At 52.2% G+C, this 16,764-nt stretch overlaps 2 protein-coding genes across 2 annotated transcripts; one reads left to right on the top strand and one right to left on the bottom strand.

Annotated features, from left to right (window-relative positions):
• Window positions 1-5,281: 5,281 nt before the first annotated feature.
• On the bottom strand, window positions 5,282-8,131 carry TRIVIDRAFT_62794 (uncharacterized protein; the record flags this gene model as incomplete). The annotated part of the gene is made up of 10 exons (XM_014105746.1): window positions 5,282-5,381; window positions 5,706-5,731; window positions 5,861-5,908; window positions 6,218-6,234; window positions 6,672-6,739; window positions 6,933-7,113; window positions 7,186-7,325; window positions 7,448-7,586; window positions 7,632-7,839; window positions 7,943-8,131. The coding sequence occupies 10 exons, from the start codon at window positions 8,129-8,131 to the stop codon at window positions 5,282-5,284; spliced, it is 1,116 nt and encodes a 371-aa protein (XP_013961221.1).
• Window positions 8,132-12,957: 4,826 nt separating this feature from the next.
• TRIVIDRAFT_34415 (uncharacterized protein) lies at window positions 12,958-15,401 on the top strand (the record flags this gene model as incomplete). Its single annotated transcript, XM_014105745.1, has 3 exons — window positions 12,958-13,002; window positions 13,207-13,393; window positions 13,453-15,401. The coding sequence occupies 3 exons, from the start codon at window positions 12,958-12,960 to the stop codon at window positions 15,399-15,401; spliced, it is 2,181 nt and encodes a 726-aa protein (XP_013961220.1).
• Window positions 15,402-16,764: the final 1,363 nt, after the last annotated feature.

The raw sequence follows: 16,764 nt of genomic DNA, 5'->3' as shown, positions 1-16,764 counted from the left end.
GCAGCTCGGCAAGGATCGCACAGGCTGTCTGCCGCCACGAGCCACGATCACGACGAAAAGATCGCGCGCGCTGCACGCCTCACCGGAAAGGCCCCCAGCCCGCGGACGCAGATGGAGGTACTCTTGACAAGGTAGCAGGTACCCGCGTGCAATTGGCAGTGGCATTACGTGCTCTGCGCAGATTCGAGTCGCTCCGCACCCCTCCTCATATCCTTGTATCCGTCCGTATTGTACTCCGTATTGGTTCGCGCTTTCAAAGCCCGACGATGCCAAGTCTTAGCATGGGAGGAATTGAAGCTTGAAAGAGGAGCTTTGCTGTCGGCGTTAATTCATCTTTAAGCCCGCAAGGCCCAGCCCAGTTCGATCCTTCACATCTTGCTTCTCCCACGGCCGACGAGCGGCGGCCGACAGCTTTGACCCCTTCCTTGTCTACGGCCGATGGGGGCGATAGACGCTCTGCGTTAGGCAACTTTGCTACGGCTTGCGGTGACCTTGACCTGCCGTATAGAGTACATCCTCGTACATGTACTTCGTATCTCGAGGCTGTACCAATGACGCAGAGAATCCTACCATCTTCCCTGGTGAGTTCCTATCTCATACAAGCGCTCCTGTACTTGTACCTGGGAGGGTGCCAAGCAGATGGGAGACAAGAGAGTGACAAATTCTAACCAAGTCCCCTCCCCGCCCCCATCAACGGTGTCCAATCACTCCATTCGGAATGGAGCCCGAAGTGCTTGGTTGGTGCAAAAGAGAAGAGATCCCATGATGTGTCAAAGAGTGTCACGAGGACGCCTGTACGAATGCATCTGAAGGGACAGCACTCGTGGGGAGGCGACATGACCTTTGCCGTAGGAACCATGTGAGTTACAGCCTGTCTCTTGAGCGACAATATTAGACAGCATCTCGATTGCTATCTACATGTACGTAGTATTGTCTCTCTCAATCTATGTACTCTGCTCTGAGTGAGACTCGCTGAGGATCATCTTCAACCTCATACTAATCCCCATTTTCTTCATGAGCCCCGTCTCTATTGTTTGCCCCTTACGTGGGATGCACACCGGCTCTGCCCTCCTCTCGACATAGAGCCTTGGTGCTCGGCTGTCGCGGAGTGGGCTCCGCATCTTTGTATCTGCATGTGTGTGACAACCCTACAGCAGATCCGTGCGTTGAATACGTCCCAGCTCAGTCATCTCCCTGCAGAATAGATGTGCACAGCCGCGCTCTCCCTGCTAGGTACTAAGCCAACAGTGTTGGTCGATTTTGCATACCGATAATACAGCAAAGCCAATCATTGCTTCGTCTGTAATCTGTATTATCAAGGATAGACCACTCTGTAGATTGTACATGACGGCAAAGTCATCTCATCAATGAGCCGATATGAGTTGGGGCAATACGCATTCCTATACACGCTACCTGTAGCTTGTAAATGCATTTCACTGCTAACCTTTTGGCAAGACCCGATCCCTAATTGAGCCAAGATACAATCAAAAGACGGTACAGCAGAGAATGCCGGGGCCATCACCGTCATAGTTGCGGCGGCGGGCGTCTTGTCAACCAGTGGGATTGCTTCAGGGTAGGAATGCAGCGCGGTCGATGCTAGACCAGGAGGTGTACCAAATACAGAGAGGTATTTCTGCAATCTCTCTTTGAAGTACTACGTATACAATATATCACTTTTCTTTGATATGATATATGACGAGTGTCTTTCGCGGCCGTTGATTCGATAGCCTCAACGGCGACTGTGCAGCACTGTCCCCATCCCTTTGGGTATAGTATGTGGGCTCCCACCTTGCCCATATATGTGGACTGTCTACGGTCTAATTGAATGCTAGCAACAAATTTCGTGCATCGGGATCCTTCCTCTCGATGTTGACCCGCTGTGGAGGGCACGGGGCTGCAGTTGTGTGCGCTTTGGTTCCTTTGGGAGGATCTCGCCCCTCTTCAAGAGCGAGGAATGCATTCAGCTGAATTAGTTGTCACGACACCATAGGTCTGCTTTTTTCATGATGTTGCAGCCTCGTCAGTGATGTGGACGATTGGCCATAGGTCATTCAAGTCTATCATCAGCGTACAGGGCGTGATTTGCCACATTGCAGCCATTTCCCCTTCAGGGGAGGCCCGAGAACAGAACGAAGGTCTGAGCACTGATCATGGGCAGGCTGATGACATTCTCTCGGCTGATATAATTCCTCTGATGGCCTCCACAGCCGTCCTGGTTCAACTTATGTCCGTCGCTACTGGCTTATATCAGCCCCGTTGCTCATCCGCGAGACGGAGAATTTGACGCCAAATGAACCTACTGGGAAGATGCTAGTACCGGGATAATGAGTTAGGTTCCGCGTTCTTGGCATGCTTAAGAGTGAACCTTGTATTGGCTCTAGAAGTGTGGCATCTCGGCTTCTACTTGACGCGAGTGCCGGGCGCTGGCCCTAGAGTTGGATGTAGCGATGGCAAGTAAAACTAGCCGCCGAGCACATGTACACGCACTCTTATCTCATGCTACCCTGCACGATTCCCGCGATTGGGCATCAATTTAGAAGTTCCAATTGTGCACTTGAATGTGTAGTCTGCCTCTCCTGGACTTGATACTACCATATCCACTGAGTTTCTGTTGGTAAGATTATTCTTGGAATCATCATGCTGTAATGGAAAGATGAGAAACCCTTCATTTGAGCACGAATAATGCATTTGATGGGAAATCACACGCAAATACGTCCAAAGAGTTGGTGATACATGTACCCACAGTTGACTTGGTCCCTTTGATCCACTGTAGAAGCAGAGCCGCGTCAGCATTCCCGGACAAATCGTCGCCATCAGATGGACTCTTGCTTATAAGGCTCAACATCATAGATTCGGAATTTGCCCGATTGCATGCAACAGCTTGACCGCTCCCCCACTTACCGTGAGCGAAACTCTTGCATAGATGGCCACTCGTCTGTTGCCTCAAGCTCTCGTGATTGAGATAGCACATGTCCTTTGCAGGAAGACTACATCATTCATGCCGGATATAAGCCTTCCCGAGCGTATGGTTGCGCACACATTCTTCATTCAAAGGCCGCAGAAGGGCCAGGGCTAGCTGCGTTAGCCAGCCGGGGCGTTGCCAATAGGAACGTTGCATGGAGCGAGAAATCAATCGTCCCGTCTTTATATGCCCAACCGGAATGCAGCATCACAATCTCTCATCTCATGTCACTGCTTGGTATACGTAACTAGTGCGTCGGGGACTGTCGATAACTGCTTTCGCTGCTACACCCCTCCTCCTTTTTCATCTCATTGATGTAAATCCTCCCCACTCCCCTCTGTCATGTACGAGTATAGACACTTGACTGGCCCTGGGAGATGGAGCAGTATCAACTTGTAGTATTTACAACCTGGAAAACAGCCCCTGTATAGCCAAACCGTTGCAACCCCTTCTGTAGATTATCCATCAATACTTGCTCGTACTCGGTGTTGGTCCCATATCACCACCCATAGCAGTTACTGTAAGATGCGGCTGATGCAAGCTAACGGGAGAGGTGGGCCTGCTGCCCAACCAATAAATCATTGACTACAGGGTTGGAGGCACACAGCCAACCAGCCACAACGCACGCTCAAACTCTGACGAATGTTACAGATGCGTACTTGTGAGGTTATCTTGTCTCTGTACCGACAGAATTTCGTCAAAGGCTGAGGGGCAACATGCAATGTAAGATAAGACTTCAGCTTGTTTTGGTTCCGGGAGCGATGCTGCAGGATCGAGACAACACCACGATGCAGGAGATGATGTATAATTGCGAGTGGTCGGGCAGGCGTGAGGCCGCAGAACTGCACCCGCATGCGACAGAACACCCAAGAGAGAGATGAGTAAACGTCCTTGTACACCTCAAAACTACGAGTACGGGTGCCAGGGCCAAGATAGGCGATGAGGACAAGCTTGGCTTCAACTGACCAGGTGCCGGGATGTTGACTAGGCTTTGATCTAAGCGCATCTTTTCGCGCCGGCACGTGGTAGGTCGAATCACGGACAGCTCTGCGAACAGGCAAGTTGCAAGAGTACCAAAGGGGATGGGCTCCGTATATCTGCATCTGGTCGCCGAACGGGTCTCCGGTTAAAGAGCGAGTCAACCTCGAGGTCCCCACCCCCAGCTGTTAATTAAGACGAGCTTCATGCCGTACAACGGTGGCGGTTATGTTGACTCTCTCGCCATCCCCCCCCCAGCTCCTTTTTTAGAAGATGTTGGTTGCATACATGTAAGCTGTGCCTCTCCAAGACCACTTCCCCGGCTGTTCGGTTGGGGCTGCGACAGTTTGAATCAGCTAGCTGGTCCTTCTCGTCTGTGGTTTCAAACATGGAGGATTTCAATGCTACGAGTACACCCGTGAAAGAGCTCCTAATGGGGAAACCGGTGTCGACGAGCGAACGAACGATGGCGGCCAGTTGCTAAGGGGAAGAAGAGGGAGCAGAAGTAGAAGAGTTCGTTACACCATGTACTCCGTACCTGTAATCCACAAAAAACGCGACCTGCGCTGCTACGAGAATTTGTCATCGGCATGCAAAGTGGAGTAATACAGGTACTCGTCCATACGTAGAATTCTTGGACATGTCGTCCATCAGGCTGTGTGCTATGAATAGTGCCTCGGCATCGCGCTTTTCGGGGTTCTTCTCATCTTCAGCTAGAGCCGGGAATCGAGTCAGGTATGACCAAGAAGTTCATGTTGACGCTCTCCCAAGCTTCAGCTCAGCTTGGGCGGGATATCCACCCCCTGAAACCAATCTGCTAGCCCACCCACACAGCAGCCAAACCCCATCGATGCAAGGGTTCTCGAAAATGGAATTGAGTCGACAGGGATCTGCGATTCCTACCGCAAATCTCGATTCGTCCTAGGCCTGGACAGTAGCATTGCTAGTGCGATGAGCTCCTTGCCCCCTACCAAGGCCGCAGCTTTCAGGTTAGATTAGGTTGGAAACAACAAAACACAAATGGTCAATGGAGACCTGATGCCGATGAATTATGCCCACAACTGGCTAGTTTAAACGTTCATGCTCCCGGTATTATGACGACACTCTAGCATGGGTCGGCACAAGGACAGACCTGCCGGTGGAGGCGACTTTGTTAATCCTCTCTCTCGGGTGTGACGGTTCACTCACACTGGCCCAGACTGGCCCGCCTTTCGCGATTCGGTACCACCATCATCCTTTTATTTTATTTTTTATTTTATTTAATTTATTTTCAGCTGCAGCGATCTTCCCAATGCCAACAACACAGGCACTGTCCGACCCGGCACACCGGTACAACACCAGCTAATCCATCCCATTGGGAGGGCATAGAGCCACGGCCAGGTGCCACGGCAGGACGGCCAGCGTGCCAATAAGACAGTGAGCGCTAGGGAACGCGCGAGATCTGCGTACAAAGATGTGCGTACGACTTCAATGTGCATGATCTGTAGAGGGCAAAGAGCCTCATCCATGTTGATATTTCCTCATCCATGCCCTCGCCTCGAGAATTTCGGGTTGCTGCCGGGATATGAATAGAAGCTGTTTTGGTACACTTGCGTAGAGCGGCATGGAAGGGATGGTTATACAAGGAATCCGGATGTTGTTCTGTCAATCCACCATGTGAGAAGAGGGGTCATATAAACAGCTCTTGCTGAGAGTTGCTGAGAATGAGAGAAAAAAATCCGATTAAAGCATTAAAATAATAATAATAATAGAAAGTGCAGTTTACCCATTTGTGAAAAGAAGGGAAAATACCTACAAAATTTCTCAGAATTTATGAGCGAGTGGAGTTTCTACTAATAGTGAATGTAAGCGGCGACCGCAACCTCTACTTGCAATACAGCAGCAAGCGACAATGCCCTCTAATGAATCGAATAAACGTACACAAGTGGATGGTATGGAGTGTTCAATTCCTCTGGCAGTTGAGGAGTTCTACGTACCCATTTTGCCAGTGGTGTATACACTGCTTCGTGAACTCGTCGGTGGCATACAAGAGAGGAAGCACACATGTGACAAGACGCTCTCAGCAATGACGAATCAACAACAAGGGCAATGGTTTGACTGTAATGCATCGTATACTCGTACGATGGCTGCCGAGCTACTAGTCAATAGAACAGATGCTAAAGCACCCTCCCAGCCGAGCAACCCCGGCCTCGTTAGCACCACCGGCCATCCAACCAACGCCAAACACGCATTATTTTCGTAGGCATGAATTCCAATAGCATTTCATATGCATCTTACTGCATGCACTTGGCTAGCTATGTCAGTTCAAGTAAGGTTTCGATCCTTTCGCCCGTCCGATGGGCCTACAACGTTGGAGTCTCCTCTCTCTAGTTGGGAGCCGGGTCGCGCCAAACCTTGGCACTATCATCAAAGAATGCTCCAGGGCTGGTAAGAAACACGGACGGCATGGCCACGCAGCAATGTGTTACAGTCCCGAGCATGGCGTTCCTGTTTTCTCATGGCGAGCGAGAAGTTTCCAGCTGAGGCCGCCCACCCAGGCTTGTGCAATGAGGAGGAGAGAACTGTCCTGCTCGCACTGCCTCGTGGAGGGTTAGACAAATAAACGTTGTGAAATGGCAACAGGCCGGCATGATTGGCAACAGGACGTGTCTTTTGTCGCGGGAGGTTTTTCGGGAGGAGTGGAGAAGCCGTGTGGATAGGCCTCGGGAGCATCCAGGTGCCACACACTAACTGCTGGCAGTGTGAGAGAGAAGCCCGGTTTCATTGACGCTTGGTATCTTGGTCGGAGTATACGAAGTGCTAACGGCAGAATAGCAGCAGTAGTGGCATCAAGCACAGAATGGCGGAGGGGGTTGGCGCACCCATGGGGATACACAAGGCGCGACAAGAGGCAGAGAGTGTCAGACGGCGACGGTTTTACCAGATTGAGGCATGGTTGAGAGCCAGACGATGGGGGAAAGACATGGATTGACGCCGGAGACCGAGGGCTTACCCCCCTTTTCGGGTATCTGCTTCATCGTCGCGGCCGTCTGCGTGGGAGGGGGGTGTTTGTGCTCGCCAGAGTGGTGATGTCTGGCTTCCATGATTGATGCGGATGCAAAGCCGCCACTTGGACGTTCCAAGTTGCATGTGCTCGTATGGGGTAGGTGAAGATCCCTGTGAGTATGGGATGTCTATGAAGTACACGTACACGCACACAGCTCGGTATCTTCTATACGGGGATGGATCTGTGTGTACCTACATACATGTTGGTAGGAATACATGTGCTTTGCGAGACATGGTCATCTTCACTGGTCTTGTTCCGCTGAGAACACTGCCGCTAGAGCTTGCGTACTGGTATCTCAAATATCTCTCCAGCAGCGAGAATAATCCATAGTAGAGGCACCTAGGAATTATACATGTATACGTGTATTGGCTTCAGTATCGTGCTTTCAATGAGTGCGTGTCATCCATCCTGTGGCGTGCTGAGAAGCCACCAGCTATGTATGCAAGTATGCTACAACCCACCATCCCGATGGCAGAGCTGCCGCCTCTCTACTTAGCGTGTCACATTGATTCCAGTAGTCCAAAGCTTCACCTTCACATCGCATCCCTTCAGCTTCAGCGGATGGAAGACCAGAACAAGAATCCAGAGCGTCAAGAAGTGCTGTACAAGTGCAGTACCCGCCATGCCCAGCGCTGCAGTGCTAACCTGGAGCCCCTTGCAGAGCCACCATTTGTACCCGCCGAGTACCTGCCACGGCACCTGCTCGCCTATCATCTTCCGAAGCGGAAAAACCCAGCGATTCTCTGTCCTCTCCTCCTCTGCAATCACCACCTGTCTGGCGCTCCTCTCGCTCCTCTCGCTCGTCGTCCTGCTTCTTCGCCCTGCCCTTCGTCCTGACCTGAACACGGCGTCGCTACAAGCGCGCAAGCTTTGCGCCGTCACTGGGCTAACGAACCCCCTGCAAATTCAGGTGCCCGAGTCCCCGTCCCCTGTGTCGATCTCCGTGATGCACATACGCCCCCTCTCGACTCGACGCCCATCGTCAACGCACTCCCCCCTCTCTCCTCTTTCCTCTCTCCTCTCCCCTCTGGCGCTGGGTCTGGACGAGAGACGGCGCGAGCTCCAACTGCCGCCCTGAGATGGCGATTCTCCACGCTCTGGGTCTGGGTTCCTGCTGCGAAGAAGAGCAATTCCTCATTCCTCATTCCCTGGACGAACTCAGATCAGCACTGGTGGGTGCCAGGCAAACCAGGATCCGCCAGTTCGTCCCCATTCATGGCTGACGCGTGACTGTGACCGCGAAAATGCCACCTGCCAGCCCATTTTCAAGAGCCGAAGTGGCGCTTTCGTGCTCAGCAATACATGCTCTGTGCCTGGTCGCCTCTCCTTCACCTTGACTGCTCGTATACAGTACGATGCCTGGATGCCTGCTTCGCCCTCGTGGGACTGGTCAGCGAATGCTCGAGCAGGACCGAACCTTATCATATCCCCTGCCATGGATTCACATCTCGGATGCGAATCCGCTTGCCACCCTTCCACCACGGTAGCAACACCAGTAATCAAATTCGACTAGGCTTTTCACACCTCTCACAACATCAGATTAGAGTCCGCTAGTACTGCTCTCTTGATTGCAGATTTCCATGGATTTGTTTTCCTCGTGCCAGTGTCGACTCCTCTGTGTACATTGCAGGTACATGTTGGGGTCTATTTGCCGCCGAGTTGCACCCATCCCCTCTCCCCGCCAGGTCGATGGCCCTTGAGGATCGAGTATACGTATAACCCAAGTACTCCATACCTGCATCATCGACGCGTTTCAGAGGTACCTGCATCAATCTGTGGGGGAACGATTGACTCTCGCCACACGCCTGTTTTACTGTGTTCGCGGTTAGATGGGGTTTCGCAAGGTCAAGAGAGCTCCAGGTATAAAAAGTTCGCTGCCAGGCAATCTCGGCAGTGGTCTAGAATCATTCCTGCCACGCTACAGACGACAGCTATTCCCAATACTACGAACCTATACCTCTTTTCAGAGTCGTGGAGACAGGTGACTCTCTTAGCAAGGGCTACGGCAGGGAGAGTTGAGAAAGAGGTGAGACATGAGTGTTGACTGATATGACTAAATGCATCACACTAAGAGTATTACTATGACCTAGAGGCAACAAGAAAGCGTGAAATAAGCTACCAATCTCTGGACGAGCGAGGTTGCTGGAGTGGAATATCCACCGCTGGACTTGAAGCTGCCAAGGTGCGTCCACTTTCCCTCTCTCCACTATGCTATATTGTTTCAAATCTATCTATTTCTCGACCCGCTTCCCCGACTCCCTTCCATCGTGGCCATCACATCAGCCAGTTGGTGTGTGCCCAGGGAATGGGGTGGGCAGAGCATATGCTAGTACCATCAAGAGGTCTGCCCTTTGCCTTTTGGTCCGTGCTGCTTGATACAAGTTGCAGAAAAAGAAGTGGAAGCAGGCAGCAAGCTCTAGACGGGTTGTAAATTGGGTGGCGGGGCGTGGACGAATGCTTGTGCTTGTAATTGAACACTTAGCCCCCCGCGGGTGCCGTTGAAGCGATACAGATATCACAATGACAGATCTCGCCCGCACTTCAAGAGGTGATAAGCCGCTGACCGAAATGGATGTGATTAGGGGGAAAGCGACACTCATTAGCCGACGACGGCGATACCAAAGAGGAGAGGGGTGAATAATATTGCCGCCGATCTTGGCAACAGAAATCCTCTTTGGTCCTTGGCTGGGTTTGATCTGCCCTAGACAGTTTCCGATCGCAGGAATTGCACACCACATCGAAATACTCTACCCCTCGTTGGAAGACTGCAACTCCGGGCACGCTGCCGACCGCTCCGCTTAGCTCAGGTCGATTCTCAGATTGCCTGCTGGGTAGACTTGGAAGGGATAATACAAGGTTGCCTAAACTTTGTCCGCGCAAACGGCGACTCTAGCCAGCCGGCAAGGGAGTCTAGAGCACACCGCACAGGTAGGCTGTCGGCGCTTTTCTTTTCTTTTTTTTTATATGACGAAGCGCCGGAACCTCTTCCGCAATCCCCTATTTCGATGCGCATAAGCATCAAGTTCTCGATGAGGATAGTCTACTTCAGCTCCCGGAGGGCTCCAGTACCAAAGTAGTACTGGTACTCGTACAGGTACTACAGGTACTGCTTTGCCACAGGCTGAGCAAACAGATGAGCGCCCAGGGTCTTCCCTGTCCAGCTGAGGCGCTTGAACCTCTCCGGATCCCTGCCCTCGTAGCCCGCTGCGCCGGTCTTCAGGTGGCAGATGGGCGCTAAGCTTGGCCTGGCGAGGGCACGCCCCAGCTCTGATCTCAGTGCATCTCCTGGCCGCTGATCCCTTTCCCAGCCGGTGCCGCAATGTTGCAATGCTGCAATGCAAGGCGCTGCGGTGCTGCCGAGGCCCACCGCTACCGGTGACCCGCCGCCAAAGCCCGACCAAGTGGCTCTGGTTGGAGTAGCACAATAACACCAATCATTGGCTCTTGCTGACCACATCAGGGCTAGGAGAGAGCTAGGATAGACGGATATAGCCACACCCGGCAGAGTCGAGACGATACAAGAGCGAGCCCGCAGTGTATACCTTGACCGGTGGTAGCTTAATTGCAGTAGCGGCCGTCACTACTTACACGCAATTCAACATTCTACGGCCGATACAGGGTCACATACAGAGCCAAAGAGCTCTTGGCGCCCGCACGTCCGAGGTGAGCTGGTGACATTTACCCTTCTTTCGACCCTATTGCGTTTTGCGTATTGTTGTTATTGTTGTTTTTGTTATTGTTGCTGTTGTTCAGCAAGGGATAGCGATGCCGCGGCCATTGCCGGGGTTGCCCGAGTCTTGCTTGTCACTGCCCCGACCTCCTATATCATGACCTTGGCATACGAGCGGACATTACAAGTCCGGTCGGAGAGGCTCAAGGAAATAAGATTGAGGGTTGCAAAAGTTGAATGCAAAATGACGGCCTCTAATGCAACTCCACCCGCGAAAAGAGAACCAGCGATCAGCTCCTATATGGAGCACCCGCTCTATAGCTGGCCATCCTCTCCCATCCGACCATGTGTGGTGTCTGTCGGCATAGGGCTATACTGTGCTTGTATGAGTCCCCTCCTCTCCTAGATCATCGCCGAGCTCCGCTTCGCGCATCTGGCACCTCTTTGCACTACACCCCCTCCCATCGCCCGCTTTGGCCCATTGCTCTTTTCATCCTTGCTGGTTCCACCCCTTTGGATGTGCAAATCTGGCATACCCAGGACACAGGGTACAGAGAATGGGCTACTGTCATTTTTGGCCATGATCCTTCTCTATCCCTGCTATCCCCAGATGCGCGTGCTTCTTCTTTTCTTTTTTCAGACCCACAGCCGCCCATAGTCGGCCGCTGTTCAAGGTGCCCTGCCCAGATGCGATGCTGTTAGATCCGATCCGAGCTGCTCTGTGTATCTTCAGACGGACCTGATCTGTCTGCTGGCGTCAGAGCCAACTCCGCTCAATGTGACCTGCCCTTGCCGCTGCGGTTCGCAGGCCGCTTTGAACCTGGGCTTGGCGATAACCAGCGTCCCAAAGGGAACAAAGGAAAAAATTATAGCCCCGTCAGTCTATCTCCCCTCTCCCTGAGGTGGCACCTCTCTCTGACGTGCCCGCCCAAGGGAGACTGCCCTTGTGGGAACAATCAGACCCTCTCATTGATTGGTTCATCTGCCTCCCAAAAACCCCCAATCCCCCCTTCCCCTGCCCCCCGTTCACGTTCATATCGCCCTAGTCATCTTGCTCTTGACCCGGCTCTGTTTGGCGCCGATCAACTGCCGTCGAAAAGTACGGCTCGCAGGTACCATCCGGTCTTCAAAAAGAACCTCCTCTCGCATCTCGCATCTCACTCTTTCCCACATGACAACAGTTATCTATGTGGAAGCCTGAGACCTTGACTCTCCCCAATCTTACCTGCATATGTGGCTCGCCCTTCTTTTACATGCCATCGTGCTTTGGTCTTGTTGGCTCTCTGCTGTGTTTATGCCCACACCTCCGTCCCTTTTGGACTGGTACCATCTCCGCAACGATTCGGCCGCTCTGAGTTCTACTATTGAATACTACTGATATTCATCTCCTTGGCGGCGAATAGCTCCCGTGCGCACCAGCGAATCTAGCCACAGGTTCCATCAACTCACACGTTACCGCCTGTATGTTTGATCGTTCCGATGGCCAATTTCGGCGTCATTCTCCCTTGCATTGGCGCATCTCTATGCATGTCCCAGCTTATGTTGATCGCCAACACCAGATATTGACTTACTATTGGGATGCGAAGAATGCTAACTTGTTTGATTCGGTCTGTAGTGAAACCTCATGACGAGATATTCTTCGTCATATACTAGTTCAGCAGCTTTCACACCAGCAATCCCGTTTTGGAAGGCTCTGGGTTTGACATCAGCTCTGGCCTTGTCGTATTTGGCAACTCTGAGCTCTTTCCTTTGCCCTCGGCTTCTCCCTAGTCCCTGATAGCCAGCCTCTCAACCGCTGGCTATTTTGTCTTTAACAAGAGTACGGCAGAAAGGGAAGGCAACCCTCCCTCGCAGCATACCTGGTTGATACCTTTTTGGAATGCAACTGTTTCTGTGCAGGATTGGAATACTTCTCCGCCATTGCTAGCACCTCCTGGCTCCCCAGTAAGATTCCTTCGGACCTAGTGAGTGTCTCACTTACACCCCACCCCTTGGCAGGGAAAAAACAACAAGTCACTCACACGGCAGTATCAGTTCAGTTCACACGTCCAAGAAGCGTAGGCCTTCTTCAACTTAGCCTCTGGGGTTGTCGCATATCAAATCTCCGAGCCCAAGCTACGCAAAAGAAGGGGGTCCCATCCTGGCTACATGATCCTCACCGGATAAAACCTCGTCAAGACCTGGTTTAAAACATTACTGTCATCCAGGGCCTCTTAGCTAAGACAGAGAGGGCCTGCATACTTTACTTTTCCTTTGATCAATCCCCCCTCCACCGCTTTTGTTCCATCTTCCAACAACTTCATGTCTACTGCCAAGTTCCAGTCTCCATCCTACAGACTCTTCGAGGTGAGTCGCATCCTAGACTTTGTTCCAATATCAACACTCTTTCAAAATACACTACGAGAAGACAACGGGTGTCTTCTGATTCAATTCCTTTACACTACTCTTGTCTTTGTTGGTTGTACATGGCAAAGAGGCAGGCAAAATCGAGTTGAAACCTTTGCTTGACGAGATCAAGGAACGCCGACGCTGACAAGATATACTTTGAAGCCGGGCTTTCTACCCAACAAGACCATCATTGTCGACGTCGACGACGAGTTTGGGTCACCAGAAACCCTGACTCTTAGATACGAGGAAGCTGTTCAGGCAGCACAAAGGGGGGATCCAAACCGGGACTCCCCACCGAGCGATTTCAACATGGCTGCCTACAGCAAAGCTCAACTGCCGTCCTTGAATGGTGAGTTTTCGGCGTTGACAGAGTAGTAGAGAGTTGTGCTAAGAAGTCTTTTTGGACAGGCTACGATGCCACACGATACCAGGATGCGGCTGCCGCCTTTGAGCCGTACCCTGCTCAGTCATTCTCAACCCAGCAGACGGAAAAGTTTGCCCAGATGAACCAGCAGTCGTTTGCAAATAACAACAACGTAGCTCATTACATGTCGACGGGACCCACTGTGGTCTCTCTTCATCCTACCTCTGGAGTCTGTGGAACCACTGTCAGCCTGAAGATCTCGTCTCAAGATGACCTCTTTAGCCTATCTTCTACACAGCCATCCGTCATGTTTGGAACGACAAAATACGTCGTGGATCTTATACGCGATGTCCAGGATAACAGTGGCTTCGTTTACTCTTGCAGCGTTGATGCCCCGCCGTCAGGTGGTAATAACAACGTGCCGCTGTCACTTGTTATCGACAGCCCTGCGGGAGTAGAGATCTCGCGGACCATGGCAGGGACTTTCCACTACTTGGAAGGGTCCGTGGATGACATCACGCGCACAGACAAGTTGCCCAAAGATGACACCACGACACCTGCCGCCGAGATGGATCAGGCGAGTCCCTCACCGAAGACCGAGGCACCGTCTTCAGCGGCTACAAATACGTATGAATACCCGCCAACGCAAGGCCAATACGGCAACGCATTCGCCACGGGCAACACCGACATGATCACCACATACCGAACAACTAGCTTTACCGACCCGCACTACCATCACCACCACCGGCGCTCTCACCAGGGATGGACCGGGGGTGCGTATGGAAGTACTACTCTGGCGGCGGTGGGGAGGAGCTCGTCCACGTTTGATCCCATTTCGATATCCGGGAGATCTACCGGACACCATCTTCCCATACCGTCATCAGGGAGCAGCGGAGCGCCTCAGCTAGTGCGCACTAGCACCATTACCAACAGCAGTGGAAACGGTTCCTACCATTCCATGTCTCTGTACACCCCCAAGGCGGTTCTGAACATTCGCGGCAAGCTCTCTGAGATGGCCAGGGACTGGAACCAAGAGGAATGGGAAAACCGCCGTCGCATCGTCATGTTCAAAAAGACTCAAAACGGAGCAGTCTTGAACGTGAGCTTCAAGGCCGTTGCTGTCAACGAAAGACCCTCCAACAGCATCTGCATCTCGTGCATCTGGTGGGCAGAGAAGTCTGAATGCTATGTCACTTCCGTCGATACCATTCATCTCCTTGAGCAGCTTGTCGCTGCGCCAAACCGATTCAGCGTCGAGGAAAAGAACCGCATCCGCCGCAATCTCGAGGGATTCCACCCCTCCACCGTCTCCAAGGCCAAGCCAGATAGCGAAGAGTTCTTCAAGATCATTATGGCTTTTCCTCACCCCAAGCCTCGAAACATTGAGAAAGATGTCAAGGTATTCCCTTGGACAGCCCTCGAGCCAGCACTCAAGAAGATTATCAGCAAATACAGTGCCAGCCCTAGCAGCATTCTCCCACCTGCCACGAGCACGTCGTCATACGCCACATTGCCCACGCCGCCTAGTCACCACGGCATCGGGTCACAGCATGGCCTCTCTTCACAGCATGCAGACCACAGCCAATATCCGCTGCACTCTGCCTACGGCTCGGCTCATCACGAAGCAATTCCGTCGCCTCGCTCACAGGCGTCTTGGGCGCCATACTCGAGCGCGGCTCGGGGTCTTAGTCCCACGCTTCGCAACCATCACAGCCCTCAACAGTCGTCTTCCATGCGTATCAACACCAGTACGGCACAGCTGCCTGCCGTCTCGGCCTACGACACCAGAGGAGTTGCAGCGAGTCCTTATGGCAGCACCGGTTTACACACGCCGATCAGCCACCATCCTGCAACTGCAACGCCTCCCCGGTGGGATACCACGCCCGCGGCCTATCCCGACAGTGGCTATCCAGGCCTCACTTCGCAGCAACCGCCGGGTGCATCATCGGTCTATAGCACCGCTGCATATGGAGAACCCTCGCACAGAGCGTAAGGGTTTACGGACGAGCATCCATCACGTCTCTCCTATCGCTGCAGCGGCGGTTCATCCCAAGACGTACAGCTATTTTGAGCGTGATGACTCTGGCACAAGTTCCATATCTCGTGATCAGAGGTCGTCATAGCCGCAAGTCTTTTCTTATTCTTGGGAGTCATCGAATCCCATGAACATGTTTGGACGTGGGTCTAAGTCATGGGGCTGCATCAAATCCAATCAGCAGCCCAGCCCGCTACACCCATTTCCGCCCAATCGGGAATCGGCTACCCGGGAGCGCAAATATGGAGTCGTGGCGCTTCTGATTCTCTCGAATACCAATACCGAGAACAAATGGAAGCTTTCCCGTTTGGCAAGTGCCGATTTTAGTTTTGCTATTTACTGTCGGCTTTTTTACATGTGCAGATTGCACTCCGATGCGCCACTGCGACACGCGACAGTCTTGGCTGTGTGCGCGACTACCACGCTCTGGCTGCCTGATTACGACTAGGCTCTGTCTTTGTGGAATGTCTCTGAGTAAGGGTTGTACTTTCGATGGGATGATTGCTACGACTTTCCAATATTGGAGTCCTTTTTGTCACCAGTCAACGTCGGGGAGCATAGAAGGCGCTGCTTGCATCTTCCATCATGCCCTGTCGCCTTTTGTTATTTCCTTTGTTTGAGTAGGCATTATACCCTGTGGGAGAGGCTACATTAGCCGGCAAGAGAAGTCTGTCGGCATGGTATTATATGGTAATGGACCTTATGGCTGGAATGGGGGATCTCGGCTGGGAACGAACGTCAACGGCCTAAAAGGAAGGCCGGACATGGTATGGGAATGGAAGGAAATGGACGGTTGCACCCCCCTGCTTTGCTTTGTTGGTTTTGGTCTTTGTTTCTCATATGTTTGGAGTATGTATGGCATGAATGTATATATATACCCTACCTAGGTATGTATATCGGGTACAGCGATGATGGTTTAATGGAGCCATCATGGCTCATACGGTCTCATAGCGTGCTGATAATGACAGTTACTGAACTTTTAGTTTCCTGTATGTGGCTCGTAGTGAAGAGACTGTAAATTGTCGAGTACACAACCATACCAGGTTGCCTCCAACAACGACATCTATTCGATTCCATCTACCATAACTAATGCACAGTTGTGATTTGCTGCCGAGGGCTTTGCCGTAAGAACTTGTCGAGCCTTGGGGGCGCAGGTTGCCCCTCTTGGATTGGCGTCAGCCCCAATTGTCCCGCTCAACTCCTTCGGCCGTGCTGTTCCATATGATGAGTCAATTCGCCGTGCAATATTTGAGCAACCCCGTTTTTAGGATCGGTTTGATCTGCGGCTGTTCCCAAATGAGGTTGCTCCGTTCGTTGGCCC

This window comes from Trichoderma virens (genome assembly GCF_000170995.1).
Source record: "Trichoderma virens Gv29-8 chromosome Unknown TRIVIscaffold_1, whole genome shotgun sequence".
Classification (NCBI taxonomy): domain Eukaryota; kingdom Fungi; phylum Ascomycota; class Sordariomycetes; order Hypocreales; family Hypocreaceae; genus Trichoderma; species Trichoderma virens.
This window is presented reverse-complemented; position numbering and strand designations above follow the sequence as displayed.